The 19,007-nt window shown below is 31.7% G+C and overlaps 1 protein-coding gene across 4 annotated transcripts; it reads left to right on the forward strand.

Annotated features, from left to right (window-relative positions):
- The first annotated feature begins 467 nt into the window (after window positions 1-467).
- On the forward strand, window positions 468-14,410 carry LOC111502752 (uncharacterized). Of its 4 annotated transcripts, none has more exons than XR_012464858.1 (3): window positions 468-871; window positions 1,063-1,230; window positions 2,649-3,048. XR_012464858.1 is itself a non-coding variant. In XM_074172637.1 (2 exons), exons 1-2 carry the CDS (start codon window positions 1,044-1,046, stop codon window positions 14,310-14,312), a joined length of 1,986 nt encoding a protein of 661 aa, XP_074028738.1. In that variant the 5' UTR covers window positions 943-1,043; the 3' UTR covers window positions 14,313-14,410. The 4 variants fall into 4 exon arrangements, 1 of the variants encoding a protein (XP_074028738.1); XR_012464857.1 differs by having other exon boundaries at window positions 544-885; XR_012464859.1 differs by lacking the exon at window positions 468-871 and adding an exon at window positions 893-1,013.
- Window positions 14,411-19,007: the final 4,597 nt, after the last annotated feature.

A 19,007-nucleotide genomic window follows, 5' to 3' on the forward strand; every position in this document is an offset into this window, starting at 1 on the left:
TTGCGACGTACAGTTAATGCATCTAGCCACATCAGATAACTCGGGTGACTCTGGTGCCGGCTCTGCGGCTTCATATACCTATTTCATGTATATAATGCTGGTTGCTCTCATGATACAGCTGAATAACATAGTTTTCGTTGAAAAATCCATGAGATGTTGAGGTTTTGTAGTATTATTTTCGAAAAATACACTTAAATAAGGGAAATGAAGTTTTTGGCTTTCTACTACTCCATCTTGATACAAAAAAATGTGGGAATCTTCCAAAGAAAGGAAGGAAGTAATCAATTTTAAAATATAACCCTTTCAATAAAAACTTATATAAATACTGAATGGTAAAAAATATGCTATACCGAAAATGGTGTTATTGTGATACATACATATATTATTTGAATTAAATGTAGGTACTTCTTGATAAAATTATTTTTTCTAGAATGGAAAATTGATCTGTTATATGCATTGGAATGGAAATATTTTTAGTATATTATCACGTGTTATGTGTAAATAACCAAATACAATACAATATATTGTACACAGTCACGGTTCTCAAAACATACTCCTTTCGAAAATTCATCATGTTGTTCGATATGGAATTGAAAAGAAGAGACTTTCCTTTCAGATAATTGAGTTTCTACTGCACTGGATAGTTTTTCTTACAACGAATTGGAAATCAATGGCCTTGGATTGTCAGTTCGAGGTCAAACATTAGTGAAGGAACTTCTCATGCTTCTCACATTTCGAATTTGTAGTTTTTCATATAGATTTTGTTGTGTGGTGATATCTGTTATCGTCTTAGGGAGAAATGATTTATATTACCAAGAAAACACTAGAATGAAGCTTTTCTTTCGGCAACCGTGATACCACTATCAGTTTAGTAAGATATTCAGTGTATGTTGATTCAACTCAGATTTTGCTTTATTTCTATTCTCTTCTGAAACGTAGTGAATGAATATTTTTTTCAAGTTAAGCACTGTACATTATAATAAATTTCAAGATGATGTTGAACTGTTGATGAGGTTAGGTCCAGTCAATGTTGAATTAAATTAATGGACATATTGCTTCCAGGACTACGTTCACCAAATCTTTGGCAACTTTTTTATGTTTGTCATTACTTCTTTGATCATGAAAAAACTTTGATTTCTTTCAAAAGCAAATCATTGCCTTTGAAAGAGCATGTTCATAGTGATCGATTGGAATATTCAAATCATGTACTGATAAAAAAATCAGCACTGGGTGAGTATTTAGCTCTATTGTAAATATTTTGTGAAAGAGAAAAGTGCAATTTTTTATGAATTTTAAACAAGCTTCAAGGGTGAACATTTAATTATTCATTTCTGAAATATGTAGGAACTGTTGTATAGTATCTTTTATTGTATCTGTATGTTGTATAAGAAGTCCCAACTTTGATTCATATAATAAAAATGAAGATACTTTATCGATTGAAAACATAAATTTTCGGAGATTTTTGTGTTCATCATGAGTTACTATGAATTTTATTATTTTAAATGGCAAATCTACTTTTTTATTCTTTAAATTACTTTTTCAATATGTTATAATACATCTTGGAAGAATACAAAATTTTTCAGTTCCCAATAAATAGTGAAGAATCCAATTAGTCTTGTCGTTTCAACCAATTTCACCTACAAATTAAATAATGGATGGAAAAATGAAATCTGCGTAGGTAGGTACTTGGCTTTATCTATATAGTTTACTTTTCGTATAGTATTTCTTTTCTTCTTGTTCTTCCTCGATACCAAAAAAAATCACTCATAAAAACACCTCAAATTTGATATCTGAATATTTCGTTTCGCTGACGTTTGTCAAAAGAAATATAACTATTTGTGTTTTAGGCGTTTTCAGAAGTGAATTTTTTAATCTTGAGAAAGGAAAGGGATAACTTTCATGTTTCGCATTGATTATTCAATTTGTTGGTATTTATTGGAAACTTTTTGTGATGTACATACAGTCCGCGGTAATTTCTTGGGGTGAACTTTTCAGTTTGCTTTTTATCACTCTTTACTAGATTCTCTATTGGTTAAGCTTTGTCTGTTTGTTATTAGATACTTGAAAAAGGAAGACACACAAATAATAAACAATTCAGACATTGATAGATTGATTTCGTTGAATGATTTCATCATTTCTAGCCACCTTTCTGATTTTTTGGTACTCCTACCTTCTCAGGTTCGATGTTTTCCACAGGCACCCATAAATCTTCAATATTATAGTTAACTATAGCCCATTGTTTTTATAGTGTTATGAAACATTAAGAAAATGGTAATAAATAATTTTCTTTTTCCTTTTACTACTTTTTCGTATTAATTATGGAAACGATGTATTTCGGTATGGTAATTCATTTCGTAATTTACTTTATTATGTACGGGTATTGTTCAAGAATAAATGAAATGAATAAATATAACCTATTGAGGTTTTTTTAGTTTTTTTGACATTGCCCTTTCCATGTAATAGAAATCAATACATTCATTTGTCATTATTATTATAATGCTGGACTGATTGTCCTGACCACCATTTCCAATATTGTTATGTGATGGAATTGGCCGATACTTGATGAAAATATATGACTTATTCAAATTATATTCAAAAGAGTGTTATTTAAATAATTCAGTATTGTTTCTAAATCATATCTTTTTTAGCGAAATTGGTGAAGTATTTTCAAAACGAATCAGCTATTGCAGAGTAAAGAAACAGCTGAAAAAATAAAAGATGGAATGATATTTCAAGAAATCATTGATGCTGGTTTGGAGTTTTTGAACTCTTTGGAAATTGAAACAACAAAAATCAAGTTGGAATTGTCTCTTACTGGATATCCATTTCTCAGCGTATTCTTGACGATAAAATGCTTGTTGAATTGATAATTTCAGAATTTCCTTTTTTTTTCATGTTAACAATTTCAACATTCGGGATAACTTTCAAACTGATATTTTTTTACCCACTGAATTTTTTTCTTTGATTAGTCAATACGCAGATTGAATTGTATAATATTGAATATAAACAAATTGTTACTTGATTATCAAATTTATTTTGCAATGATGATCCGTTATGATTTATACATACATATATAATTATTATATACATAAATATCATATATATTATGTATGAGTAATGGCGATACTGCAATTTTTTCATCGAATTGATATGGTATCGCTCAGTTCAATATCCTTCTTTGCCCTGTATAAACAAACATATTCTCGGGATATGTTTTTGATCAATGATATTATCCAAAAGTTTTTCCATATTTCGGCTAATAACGGTTCTGTTGGACTTCCTGTATATTGTAACTGAAGATCTAGAAAATATTTTCTGCAATACTTTGTTTTCAAGACCCTCATCATCAGTTTATGTTCTGCTAAATGTTTTGATATACCCTTTGTTTTGTTGAATTTTTGTTTGGAACTTTTACACAGAATAAATACAAATTTTGTGGTGGAAATATGTCGGATATCAAATATGAAATAAAGTTAATGGTAAATACCTTAAATGTAATTGAGATGACAATTAGAATAATATGAAAACATATCAATTTAATCGAAAGAGTATGACTATGTCAATTTCGTAATTATTTTCAATTATGTTCCGATCAATATTTTTCTTCTTCACAGGATGAAGAACCTTTATGAGATAATATGCGTTATCTTCTAGTGAAAAGGAATTGGAAGAAATTTGCGAGTGAAATAAACGTTTGAGCGTAGGTTGAGTATTTTTATTTGTTTGTTCGGTGACTACTAAGTATTCAAACACCTAAGTAACGCATTGATTAGTGTACCCATCGGTCGGTCGGTAGCCGGTCGGTTTGACGTGGGTGCTTTGTTCACTCACTCGAATTGATCGCCGTGTTGGTCGGTGGTTAAAGCCCCAGGCTGAACGGTCGATTTTCACTTGCTATCGTCCAATCCGTGTTAGGAATCACACGCTAAAAGGTAAGACCTCGTTAATCCTTAGCTTGCACAAGTTTCGACTTCTGAGGGTTGTCGTTTGTAGGGGTGCGACAGCTGGTTAACGGAAAAACAGATTTTAAACAGATTTAATAATTTGGAAGTTAATTTGTTGATAAAAACTTCACTTGTTCAATACTTTTCCTTGATTTCTTGTGAAAATTTCAACAACTAGGTTTTTTTTAACTGATTGATACCTATTTATTTACCACAATGCTTTTTACATATTTATAACCATTTATTTGAAGATAATGCCATACACACTTATTGCTGAGGTGAACAAAATTTCAATTTGATATTCTGAAAATTATTTAATAACTTCTTTCTAGTATTTGGAACTTGTGAAGTGCAGATGGATTTTATTCTTCATGACGAAGCTGTTTTTTATAACGAAATAAAATGTCTTGACACTTTTTCAAAGTTCTTGTGCTTTAATGTTCAATGTAAGGTATGTTCAGACTAAAATTTTTCATACAATTTTCATCCTTTTACTTTCTGTCTATAAATGATATTTATTATAGTATGGATGATCCTAACGATAATATTGAATATTTTGATTTACATTTCACCTTGTGGATATTGTTTCTCAAGATATTGGCTCTCATGAAAGCTTTCTTATGTTCACTGTTTTCACTGGTTGCGTATCACAACTATAAGATAAGGAGGGCCAGTACGAGAAAATCGGAAACAGTGAGAGATATGAAATCGGTTAATGTTCACCATTTTAGACCCTATTTGAAAAACGTTTCAAAATGTAGGTAATTTTGATTTTGTGTTATATATCAGTGAAGTTATTGCCAAAATAGCTAATTCATACTAATAATTTTTTGCGGTCCATATGAAAAAGTTAAATTGGCTTTTCGGAGACAACGGACAGAAAATCTGTGAAAGGTACGAATTGAAAAGTGATGAGAAAAAGTTATTTTCGAATATTTCCGGAAGTGATCGGAATTCTCAGAGTTCGAAACGTCATTAAATAAACTCTAAAACGAGAAATGTTTTTTAATTTGACCAATTTTGCGTCTCTCACGGTTCACACGCTGGCCCTCCTCATACTGAACATGTATGTGAGTTTTCACGGATGAAACATATTTTTTTCTGGAAAACATCCTTTATTTATCAAAAATTTACGTTTCACCAACATCTCGGCTGGCATTTTCAAAATAGTCTCAATAATTAATATGTGAGTTACATTCACATTTTGTCCTCAATCGAGGACCGCCTGCGCAGTGCTGACGATGCCCAACAGGCTGCGTAAAAATGAATGAATTTTATTAACAAGAAAACCTGACTACATCCTGTGATATTTACACAATATATATCACCATGATAAACAACATTAAAATCAGGAAAAGTATTTCACATTATTAAATGTCAAAAAGTTGTCATTTGCATATTGAAGACTTCTTTCGAAATTGAAGTTTACAAAAAAAATATCCTCATATAGCACAGGTATGCTGTTCAATCCATAATTATGTTTTATGTATATAAATATATATTTATTATGTCCTTTTGTATATTACAGCCCTCGATAAAGCTAATAAACATTAGCGAAAGCTCGGGCAGCTGAAAAGAGTATTATTTACTCCTGAACAGACCGAATCCCCAAAAAAACACTATTGTTTATGTATATATATCTTATGATATCAAGATGATATCTTGAGGTTGCAGTCAAGGATGAAAACTAGTGCTAGTTTGTCAAGCTTTCGGAAATGTTTATCTCCTTCTTCAGGACAACTGATATGATAATTTTGAAAATATATGTATAAAACGTTACAGATATAACTTACTCAATATGAGATTAATATAAAAAATTGGCAGCAAATCGAACGAAAAATAATTTAAAAGTTGATTTTGACATGAATCAATGAATGACAATTATTTGTTGATAACATAAAAATAATTCGTTTTACAATCAGTTACATACTGGATGAATCAGCATTACTATTTCTTCTTCGACTATCATTATCTAATTTAAATAAATAAGTATCAATTTGACTAAGATTTTTTAAGTCAGTTTTTTTATTCATGGATTTTAATTTTTTAGGAATTAAAATCCATGTAGGAATTTTGTTCAATTTCTAATGGTGGTGGTCTAATGTCGCTGTATTCGTCTTCATTAAATTACATCTTCCATGTGACCATCTTCAAGAGGAAGATCAAAAGTTTTGATCTTTCTCTTGAAGATGATCACTTGGTGATCGAAACACATGTCGAGGTGTTGAAATAACGGTTTGGTGTTGGGAAAAAAATACGGTAATATTTATTACTACACCAAAGGTTTCAAACAGTGCATCACAATTTCATGTATTTACCGATTATATATCTTGGATCTTGGATTTCATTAATTCGGACTTCCATTGTCCAATATGATATAAATTGATTTGAAATCCTTGAAAGAATCTATAACAAATTTAAAAAATTACCTGAAAAATAACAATTATATTGAGCAAAAAAATGAAATTACAAAGAAATAAAATACAAGCAATAATAAAAAAATTGAACTATGAACACGAGATGAAAATCAAAAATTATCAACAAGAAATAAAAATTAAAAGATTCCAAGCGAAGGTACCTCACGACGTTTCGATTCTTAGTATCCACAATCGTCTTCGGGTTATCACCTCATGTTTATAGTTAAATTTTTTTTATTGTTGCCTGTATTTTATTTCTTTGTAATGTTAGTGTTTTTTCTCAATATAATTGTTATTTTTCAGCTAATCTATTTAATTTGTTATAGAATCTTTCAAGGATTTCAAATCAATTTATATCATATTACACAATGGAAGGTCGAACTAATGAAATGCATCACGAAACATTGTCAACCACCTTCAAACAAACATATATCTTGGATTGATAATGTAGCTCTTGAGTACTTTATTTTGATCTTGGTCACTAGGCATAATCATAAAATATCATGCATTTGAATTAAGTGTTCTGGCTATTCATTGACGCATTCGATTCCATCAAGAACAGTACATATCAGAAATATGCTCATCGTTTTCAGGTTCAACTCAGTACACCTCGAACTTCACTGTTTAAGAACTCTTTCATTTGGAGGACTGCGTTCATGTGGAAATAAACTTCCTGAGAGCGTTCTTCCAAATGGATTTAACCTCCAACGATTCAAATCCAATGCGAAAAGCTACTTTCGCACAGGCACCGCTTTCAGAATGTCTTAAGGATTTTTCTGTAGTGCTTGTGTTCGGGCCTTATAAATGAAGGAACTTGATCCAGTGCGAAAAAATTTCCGCGAACACCAGAACACCCGGTTTCAGAACACAACACATATATTTTTTTAAGGACAAAACACAAGCACTACAGGAAAGTTCTTGAGGCGCTTTTAGAGCGGTGCCTGTGTGAAAGTAATGATTCACATTGGATTTGAATCGCTGGAGATTAAATCCATTTCAAAAAACGTTCACAGGATGTTCATTCCACATAAACGCTGTTCTCCAAAAGAAAGAGTTCCTAAACAGTGAAGTTGGAAGTGTACTGAGTTGAACCTCAAAACGATGAGCAGCCACATTCCGTCGCTTATTTTTTATATATATATTGCTCTTGGTGGAGTCAGATATGCCAAGGCACATAATTATACTCGTAAACAAAATCACAAACATAACATAAGCCAATCGCATTACTGATAATATCTCAGTTAGAAGATCTATGAAACAATTCCTGTTGGTGATTACTAGCGTACGAGTTGTTTTCTGCAACCAAGAGTCCCGTTGTTTTTTGAGATATTATAAGCAAAAAGTTTCTGAAATATACTGCATACTACAAAACGTCGGTGAAAATGAAAGAACGATTAATATAGTGGTCCAATCAAGTATTGTTCATGAGAGTATTACATTAAAAAATATTTTATCCATAGTGATGGCGATTTTTTTCACTCACTCCATGCAAGAATATAGATTTCATAATTTTTGATTTTCAATGCAAGTGCATGTATTGAATTTGAACATATAAAGTGACTCATAACATATGTCTCCTAGGACCGTGTATTTTGTCTCTCGCTATGAATATTTGGTAAATTATAGAACACAAATCAAGACGATTCATTTTTTCTTAATGTAGGATATTATTTTCCGATTTTGTTGACAGAAAAATACTTGAATTCAATGTACATGGTTAGGTACTATCATTTCAATTTGAAAACCACACACTACATCGTTTTATTTATATTATATATTTTATTGTGTTCCAATTATTGTGACTTTTTCTTTCACTAGTGTATAGGTATGTATTATCCTTTACATTTATTTAAAAGTTTTACTTTTATTTACATTGTATTGTACGTTGTGTAACTGAAATTGCCACTAACGATAGTTATATCTTGAACACTTATATATCCTTTTTTCTATCATTATTGTTATAGGTTTAACTTTATATCTATATATTATATCTGTGTTTTAATAAATTCTTGAAATTGTATTCTTCCTGTTATATGAAGCAGGTGCTTTTGCACTTATCGTCATTTTTCTTTATTCGACTATTATTATTATTATGTTGTGTGAAACCTTTCAAATGAATGAATGAAGTTATTATTATATATTATTATTATAGACTTTTTGACGTTTGGGTTTTCTCCAATGAACTATATCTCATAAGGGGTAGTGCTTGTTGTTGAAGGGTGTGTAAATTTTCTGGTATGTTCATCTAGAAATACGTATCATTCACCAAAACATTTCGAAGTAATTGAATTGATATGTTTTGAATGAAACATTCAATTGATTTATTGATAATTACTTCGATGCCTTCATGTATGAAATATTTTGTGTCCAACTGGAAAAAAAAATCATTTCATCCCCTTTGCTTCACTACAGAAAACGGCAAGGCTTGTTTTTATTGAATGATACCTATTTCAAGTGAATCTAAGTGATTGACTCAGTAACTTTTCACATATTTCCTCAGGCTGTAAAATCAAACCTATTCTTAAAAGCAGGAAGAAATGTTTGAGATCCAAAAGATTCAAAAAGACTGCTGAAATTGATGATAGATCTCCGGAAGCAGCACTAGAAGCAATAAAATCTAAATTACCTTCTCACGGACAAATTTCTGTCATACCATTGGAAAAACTGCAAAAAAGCCCAGAAACACGAACGGAAATTATTAATGACACTGTTCAAAACATGAATGTTAATATTGGAGAAGGTGCAGAAATGCTCTTGTCAAACGATGAACATACAGAAAATAAACAGTCAGGCGTTATTCCAAAGATGATAAACAACATATTCAGATGTCGTACTGCAAATTGCAAATATGTCACGAATGAGATGTCTGAAATAATGCTACATTTGTTTAGACACAAAGAAGTAAAGTAACGAATTACATCGCATTACACATGTCTACTACAAAATAATAAGTTTTCTGCAAAACGCCATGATTTTTTGACTGAAATATATTTACAATTTTAGTCATACTTTCCAATGATGATTGATTTATATTTTTAATTGACTGTGAAAAAATGTTGAGATTTTTGAAATTATTACTTTTATATTAAAATTCATTTATTTTATTCTCCTTATCTACTATATATGTTGAATCAACTATAATATTAATAATAATAGTGAACTTATTCAGCTATAAAGCTACTGAATACAAATATCAAATAACACAATACAAACAGATCATTATAATTGTTTAATAATATGAATTATAAAGTTATATTATGTTCAGGTGAACTGTGTATAAAGTTGATATGATGAAAGGAAACTAGAATGAATATTTTGATTACGTTATCAAATTATAACTCAAATCAATGTTATTTTGAAATTGAACATTTCTTGTTAAGTTTCCCAAAATTTTGACAATTTTTCATTTCTAATGGCAACTCATAATAATTTTGCAAACCTTCATAGAATGATTGATTTTGTTGAAAATTTTTGTTATATCTCTTCATTTGGATATGTGTTGAATTTCTGGTATTATATAGATGGCTGATGTTACTTGGGAATTGCATTTTAACTTAAAGATATTCAGGAAGCATATTATTTATGAATTTATATAAAAATGTGAACGTATTCAGATATATTCTCTGTTTTACAGCCAAAGTTTCAAAGGACTCATGCATCCCCGTTACTTTCGTATTCACTATGTCCAAGATAAGAATGAACAGCATGGATATATCGGAAACGGTAAGTGATACGGGGTCGATTGAATTAGGGAAAAGTCGCGCATTTATGTGTCTAATAATATGCCATTCAGAAAGTTTCCATATTCCGAGTAGTTTTGGAGATATTCGAGAAAAACCGAAATTTGAGAATTTCGTTTAAATTTTTTCCTAGCTTTATTTTCAGAGGAAATGTAGCAGTTTGCCATGGCTTCTTTTTGAGGATTATACGATAACGTTAGCAGAATTTTTCTGCGACGTTTCGTCTTTCAGAAAACATCATCAACTTTGTATTTTTATATGGGTCGTAACTAAAGTATACCCTGTATACGACTCCATTTTTCATTGTGAATTCAGCAACGTATCACACAATATGGTTTCATAACCATTTCTCGCGCAAAATGAAAAGTGATTATTTAACCTGCTTTTCTTCAATTTTAGATAGTACGCGGCCCATATAAAAATACAAAGTTGATGATGTTTCCTAAAAGACGAAACGTCGCAGAAAAATTCTGCTGACGTTATCGTGTAGTCCTTAAAAAGTGGTCCTAGCAGGTGCTATCTGTTTTACATTTCCTTTGAAAATAAAGCTAGGAAAAAAGTAAAATAAAATTCCCAAATTTCGTTTTTTTTTCGGATATCTCCAGAACTATTCGGAATATCAAAACTTTCTACATGTCATATTATTAGGCACATAATTTTCTCTAATTCAATCGACCCCGTATCACTTACCGTTTCTAATATCCCCGTGCTGTTCATTCTTATCTTGGACACAGTGTATTTAAAATAACTCTCGAAGCCCTATTCTGTAATCTCTGTGAAATATATATCTGATTTTTATTCGATGAGAATAACATTGTTGAACAATATTGAAAATGAAGCTCTATGATAGATCTGATTATCTAGAATGTTGTTTCATTTTTCAAGTATTTTCCTATTGTTGATGAAACTCTTATTTTTCGAGCAATTTTTCCTGAAGTATATGTTACATATTCTTCATTGGTTTCAACAGAAAGCATAGTTTACTTGGAATTTGTTAGTATCGTTCTTCAGACATCTTTCAATTGTTATGATTTGGTTGAATATTTGTTTGGTGTAATTATTTGTGGTGTTGTTATGGAACATTTTTATCGTTGAATTAATTTTGTTCAATGGCTGGAATATCACCTATTTTTGGAAAAAAAATCAGCAATCTTTGTTAATATCTCACTTTCGTTAAATTCGCTTATGAAAAACACAAGATATATATTGCAATTTCAAGAGAAAATATAATAAAAATTTGCTGATGAAGTATTAACTAGTTCAAAAAATTTCATTATTTTGAGGGATGCACTTCAAAATTTATCATTTTATCAAATTATATACTACATGCAGATGTGATTCAGTTAGAAACCTTCACATTTCATGAAGTTTTTCAAAGAAATTAAATTCTTTCTATTTGATTTATTTCTGGATCTGGATCAAATTGTTTTTGTTTGCGGTTAATGTGTAGCTGAATGCTCCTTCCAAAACTCTATTGAAATGAATATTCACTATATATATTGTAACAAAAACTTGTCTTTTGTGCCAAATATTCAAATATTTTGAGGCATAGATTACTGTGAAGAAAAGTAATTTTTTGACTCAATGCTCCTCCCATAGAAAATAAAGAATGAAAACATTTGGAAGCCTTTGAAACTATCAATGACAAGTATTTTTTCATGTTTACATGGAAAAGTGGAAACCAGTTTTCTAGGAATGATTTGAGTGAATGTCAATCATTTGGAAATTGGAATTTATATGCATTATTTTGAAATCATATTTCAAAGAAAAAGTGTTTTTGAAATACTTCGTATATATAAGAAGAAAATCAAATGAAATAGGCATTTTTGAAGGAACGGTAACAATGTCAATATCACATATTTTTTGGATTTGAGTGTAACGTGAACTTTAGTGTTCCGTCAGGAAAACATAGTTAACTTGAGCTCAACTATTTTTTTCTTGTAACATCAAAATTTTATGATTTGTTTGGGTAATCGTTTGTTTTATTCATTTCTGGTATTATAATAGAACCTCTTTTTCTGGGGATGGTCTTGTTCAGTGGATGGAGTATGTATCTCCTATTTCTTCAGAATAATATTCAGTGATCGTAGTTGGTGTTTGATATCCTTCAAATAAGTTTATTGGGGAAACAAAATAAATATCGGAAGTTTATGAAAAAATTTAGTGGAAATATGTTATGCCACGTTATACTGTACAAACATTACTGGTTTTCATTTCCATTTATGAATTCGATTTCTTAATGGAGGTTTCTGGATGTTTCTCCATTGTATCAAATCCCTCAATGTCTATTTCGTCTACCAACTACTATCACCGATAAAACATTCTGAATAACCTACTAAATCGTAAGTTACATATTCCAGACACTATGAATGGAATACATTTCTTAATACATTATTTTTTACGTTCCCACAGAGCACGTTGTTGATCCGAAGAATACCAAAGGTTGTCAAACAAGTGGAGAATGGAATATATCAGACATACATACTGAGAATAATGAATCGAGACAAATAGACCCAAGTCGATATGATGAAAGAGATAATGGAAGTAGAACGAAGAAGCCATTTGAAACTAGCACAAATTCATGCATCAAAACTTTAAAAGTCGAAGAATATGAAAAGTATAGTCAATCAGAAATATATTTTGCAGAAGTTGGCGAGAAAGATGATGCTGAGCTAACTCTCGTTATCCATAGAACATCCCGTACAATTGAGGAATTATGTATACCGGAACTTGAACGTGAGGACTACAGAGCAGATGAACAGATGATTTCCTCCAGTAGTAGTGAAACCTATGATAAATATGAATCTGACAAAAAACAAGAACCTTTTGAACCGGGAGATCGACAAGAGGGAAATCCTTCAGAGAAAGAGACAAATGAAGAGAGAGAATATGAACCTTTTGAACAGGAAGATCGACAAGAGGGTGATCTTTCAGAAAAAGAGGCAGTTGAAGAGAGAGAATATGAATCTTTGGAACCGCAAGATCGACAAGAAGTGAATCCTTCAGAAAAAGAAACAGTTGAAGAGAGAGAATATGAACCTTTGGAGTCGCAAGATCGACAAGAGGTAAATCCTACAGAAAAAGAGACAGTTGAAGAGAGAGAATACGAGAAATCACTTCTATCAGAACTTGAATTCGAAGATGATGAAGAGAAAAAAGTAATCGTAAGTGAATATGTTGAAAATGAAACGAGGAAAGCACAGAAAATATCCAAAACTGGCACAAAATCAAGCAAAAAATCGAAGAAACAAAAAAGAAAAAATCGATCGAAGAGAAAATTGACCACGACCTCTATTGAAGGGAACATCGAAAGAAAAGACTTCATAGTTGTAGAAAACTTAACTGCACAACAGAAATTTCTCAAAGCAAGCATTGCCTCATGTATGGAATTCCTAACGCCTGATGATCTTCTGGATGATGATTGTCCTGAAACGTTCATTTTCAGTGATGATGAAAAAAACACTAGCGGAGGATCCAGTACAGACACTGGCTCAGAAACGATGGACTTGGACGACGAAAATATTAATCCTCCAATTATGAATCCCGAAATTAAGTCCACGAGTACTGGAACCGAAAACATTACTAAGAGAAGTAAGAGGGCAAAAAAAAACCGCAAAAACAAAACAAAAAAAAAAGGTGCTGAAGCGGACAAATTGTTACACAATAACGAAAACCAAAGTGACAAGGAAAACCATCCACCTCAAACGAACATATCCGAAGGGGCTTCGAAGTCATATGTGGTATATCTGAAAAACGATGAACATTTTGCTGATGATGATCTGAAACAATACTGTGATGAAAGAGATAGAGTACACGAAATTTCTTGTTCCAGTACAGAAACATCTTCAGAAACTTTAGAGTTCATGAATAATGATGAGGATGCATTCTCAGACACAATCCTTGAAAGAAGTTTCAGAAGAATTGACAAAAAAAGACCCAAAGATGAAGAAAATTTCGAACAACAAGTTTACAAAACTAGTACAAAACAATGTATAAAAACTATTCCACGTGAAGAATATGACGATGGTGCTAGAGGTGGAGACTGGATTGTTGATTCTGCAAAACATAAAGAAGAAGAACGTATCGAGTTTTTATGGGTCGAGACTCCATGTGGTCAATTTAAATGTTTGGTGGATAATTGTGGTTTCATTTCAGAATCTCAAGATGAACAAGTGCAACACTTGGATGAACACAAAGATATTTTTTACTAGTTGCCATATAGGTAACATATACTAATTTTATTGTTTTTATTGTATACTTAATGATTATTTGAATTGTGATGAGCCTTCAATATATTTTGTAATTTTTATTTCGTCTTTTGATGTATTTTTCGAAATAGCATTTATACAAAAATTCACTTTCGGTCACAGTGGGCTTAAAAATAAATTCTGAAATTTTGGTCGTATGATAAAAATGGAAGTCCTTATTGCTTTCTTGATTGGAGCACTAATCATAGTGATATATCGATTGACATGAGATCACATATTCGAAATGAACTTTTTGATCATAATATATAGTAACTGAGCTACAGTACATCTGAATAAGAAAGAATTGCAAGAATTTCAGGCACAAAAAATCATTTTGAAATGAATAAAACACCAAATAAAATCAACATCTACAACCTGGAATGTTCTTACTTACTTGAAATCTGATTAGCCAGAGATCTTACAGAGATTTTTTGAAACTCCACTGAAAAAAAAGTACTTTTTAATTCTTTTATTATGTTGTCCAACAACGTATTCAGCCAAGCCAGCGTAGAAATACGCAACATATGGAAACCCATCATCAAGCGAAAAATGGCCAACTCCCGCCAAAACGGTCATTTCCCACGGAACCAGTGAAGCGGAAAATGGAAAGCGGAGATAAGTGAAAGTACTCGAACGACCTATAAATAGTCATCTCTCGGAGGAATCAGTCCAGTCATCACCCAAAGACGATTGTAGATACTAACAATCGAAAAGTCGTTAACTAACGTGACTTGGAATCTCTCCACTTTTTATTTTTATTTTCTTTTCTTTATTTTTATTTATTCAATTGTTCTATTTTTACTTGTATTTTATCTCACTATTATTTCATTTTCGGATTATTTTGGTTAATATAATTCTGATTTTCAGCTATTCATTTTTAATTCTTCTTTTTTAGTTGTTTCAGGGATTTCAAATCATTTTATATAGTAGACAATGGAAGTCCGAACTAGTGAAATTCATCATGAAACATTGTCAATCACCTTCAAACAAACGGTAAATTTAGTTAAATGACTCTAAACGTCAGAAATGCCAGTCTTATTTATCATCACAAACCATTTTTCAGTCACATCAAAGATTTAGGTTCCGGAATAGGAAATGTATCAAAATTTCAGAATTTTTAGCGGATAAATCATGAAAGTCAAAGCACACATCTCTTTTTACTCTAAAAAGCATACAGAATGGAAAACAAACAATAAAAAATTTGAATTCTGACTCCTCCGCAATATAGACTTGCTACTTAGACATTTTACATCGAAAAAATTTTCAAGTGGTCATTTGATGAAATGTACAAAATGATATTGACATTAGCAATCATTGTTTGTTTGATGCAAGGAAAAACATCATCTTTTGTGAAAAGTTCAAGGCATTTTGTCGAACTACTAGGGGCAATCGAAGTCAAAGAGCAGGATCAACTCCCAGTTTCGACGTGGAAAGCCTCTACACTCTCTACACCAACGTTCCTGTCGAAGAAGCACTTCAAATCATATACAGAGGAAGCTATCCGAAGATGGGGACCTGAAAGATAAAACAAACTTACCGATATAAGTAATGATGGAATTACTAGAATACTGTGTACGAAACTGCTACTTCCAAATGAAGGACCAATTCTTTACGCAAGATGAGGGACTGCCAATGTGATCGCCACTTTCACCGGTTATGGTTAACATATACAGCGTGACTCACGGTCGATGGTAGGTTAGACCTTTCTGGAAAACGCAAAGCATGATTTTTCTGAAAATTTCACCTCACATTTCCTTACCTGTTCTATCGATCTGAAATATTTTCAGCATTGCGGCGTTGCCACTTCCATCAAAAAGTCCTAGCAACACTTTATTTTTTTTAATGGAACACCCCGTATATTAATACTTTTTTGGAATCGTTCTGGTATTTTAATACTTTTTTGTTGATAATGTCCTCTACTTATCTCTATCTTTTTTCGAAATAAAAAATAAATTGTGCTAAATATGGTCCAAAACATAGCCTTAATTGAAATTAAGTACATCAGTACTCTCAATTCATGAAAAGTTGATATTTTGATGATAGTTTGGACAAACTCGAAATATTCAAATAACACCATTTCCATATCTGAATATTTCGAGATTGTCCAAACTATCATCAAAATATCAACTTTTCATGAATTGAGAGTACTGATGTACTTAATTTCAATTAAGGCTATGTTTTGGACCATATTTAGCACAATTTATTTTTCATCTCGAAAACAGATAGAGATAGGTATAGGACATTATCAACAAAAAAGTATTGAAATACTAGAGCGATTCCAAAAATGTATTAATATACGGGGTGTTCCATTTAAAAAAATATAATTGCTAGGACTTTTTGATAGAAATGGCAACGCGGCAATGCTGAAAATATTTTAGGTAAGGAAATGTGAGAGGTGAAATTTTCAGAAAAATCATGCTTTGCGTTTTCCAGAAACGTCTAACCTACCATCGACCGTGGGTCACGCTGTATATGGAGTGGTTAAACTTTGGCCTTTGAAGAAGCCCACAAGAAGCCCCGAGTCTGGTTGAGATCCATAATATGGATCCATGGGAATGCAGAACTAGGCACTTTCCTGAAGCACTTCAACAACGTAAGTCCTTCGATCACTTTCACAATGGAGAAGGAAGTACACAACGAATTGTCATTCTTAGACGTATTGGTGAAGAGGACCGACACTAAATGGAACATACCGAAAACCCACTCATACGGGACAGTATCTGTACAGGAATCCAACCACCATCAATTGACTGAGAGAGGAATCATCACGACTCTAGTAGACTGTGCTTTCGGGCTGTGTAATACAAAGGAAGGTCTCGAAAAGGAACTATGCATCATCAAAAATGATCTTCATTGGAATGTTTGTTTGAAGGTGGTTGGCAATGTTTCCTGGTGTACTTCATCAGTTCGGACTTCCATTGTCTAATCTAATATATAAAAATAGATATTTGTTGGTTGGTTGGTTGGTTGGTTGGTTGGTAAGTGATAAACTTCTATATTGCTCAACCGATCGTGATGAAACTTAACAAGCATAAGTAATTTTGCATAGAGAAGGTTTTTAGGGTATCAATTTTTTTCTAACTTGCCACTAGATGGCGATGTAGAACCATTTTTTGAAAGCACTGTTCTATAACGCTGCGCACGCCTGAGTTCGTTGATTCTGAGTCTGTAAAAACATTGGAACAGCAGCGATACAGCAACATAGTACTAGTATAATATAAATTGATTTGAAATCCCTGAAAAAAAAATTAGAAAGATTAACCGAAAATAACAATTTCATTAAACAGAAAACTGAAATTACCAAGAAATAACATACAAGTAATAACCAAAAAATATAAAATTCAAATATCAATAAAAGCTGAAAATTAAAAAATATTAACAATTGAAGGGGTTATATTTTAGGAGTGATTAATTTTTGGGAAAGAAAGTTTTTGACTTTCTACTACTCAATCTTGGTACAAAACAAGGGATGAGGGAATCTTCTAAAGAAAGGAAGGAAGTAATCAATTTGAAAATGAGTAAATCTATACATGGATGTGTAGATCATGCAAAGAAGTAACTTTCAGACACAAACTGGAAGAAAGTCTTCCTGAAACAGCTACTTTCATATAAACATTGAATTACACGAAAGAAAAAAAATCTTTCGAAACAAATACTTCTATATGAACACTGAATTATACAGAAGATACTTTTCTCTACTCAGTTTGTATTTCAAACATTCGTTGTGGAATAAAAATCATATATCATTCACATGAGTTCTACTTTGAATGAATGGTAATAAATTGCACTTACATGGAACACTGTCATCCTCACTGGTATACAACGATGTTTCGCCTTAAGACACTTGCCCTAAGGCTCTTCAGTACCAAATTGGATAACATTATAGAAAATACACACACTTCATTCATGAATTACGATTTTTAATGTCACGGAATAAGCTTGATCTGCTTATGTCATCTATGACATCGTAATGACATTCATTCACCTATTTGATTTAATCCCAGCCAAGAGGAATCTTATTTGAATTGAAGGGGTTATATTTTTAGGAGTGATTAATTTTTGGGAAAGAAAGTTTTTGGCTTTCTACTACTCCATCTTGATACAAAAAAAGGAATAAGGGAATCTTCCAAAGAAAGGAAGGAAGTAATCGATTTGAAAATAAGTAACTCTATACATGGATGTGTAGATCATGCAAAGAAGTAACTTTCAGACACAAACTGGAAGAAAGTCCTCCTGAAACAGCTACTTTCATATAAACATTGAATTACACGAAAGAAAAAAATTCTTTCGAAACAAATACTTCTATATGAACACTGAATTATACAGAAGATACTTTTCTCTACTCAATTTGTATTTCAAACATTCGTTGTGGAATAAAAATCAGATATCATTCACATGAGTTCTACTTTCAATGAATGGTAATAAATTGCACTTACGATTTTTAATGTCACGGAATAAGCGTGATCTGCTTATGTCATCGTAAGTTGTTCAAAGGTTGGAATGAAGTCATAATAATCAGTAATTGGCTGTTCCGCAGGTGCTTTCGATGAGACCAGGGAATTTTTTATTTGTGGTTGAGCAGAAACTGTTGTGGGAGTATCTCCGTTGTCATTGGTTTCTGTAAGAAATGAGAAAAAATAATATAAACCGATACTTGGT

This window comes from Leptinotarsa decemlineata, unplaced genomic scaffold (assembly GCF_025532065.1).
Source record: "Leptinotarsa decemlineata unplaced genomic scaffold, Ldec_3_MD MMD2_tig00000133_RagTag_RagTag, whole genome shotgun sequence".
Classification (NCBI taxonomy): domain Eukaryota; kingdom Metazoa; phylum Arthropoda; class Insecta; order Coleoptera; family Chrysomelidae; genus Leptinotarsa; species Leptinotarsa decemlineata.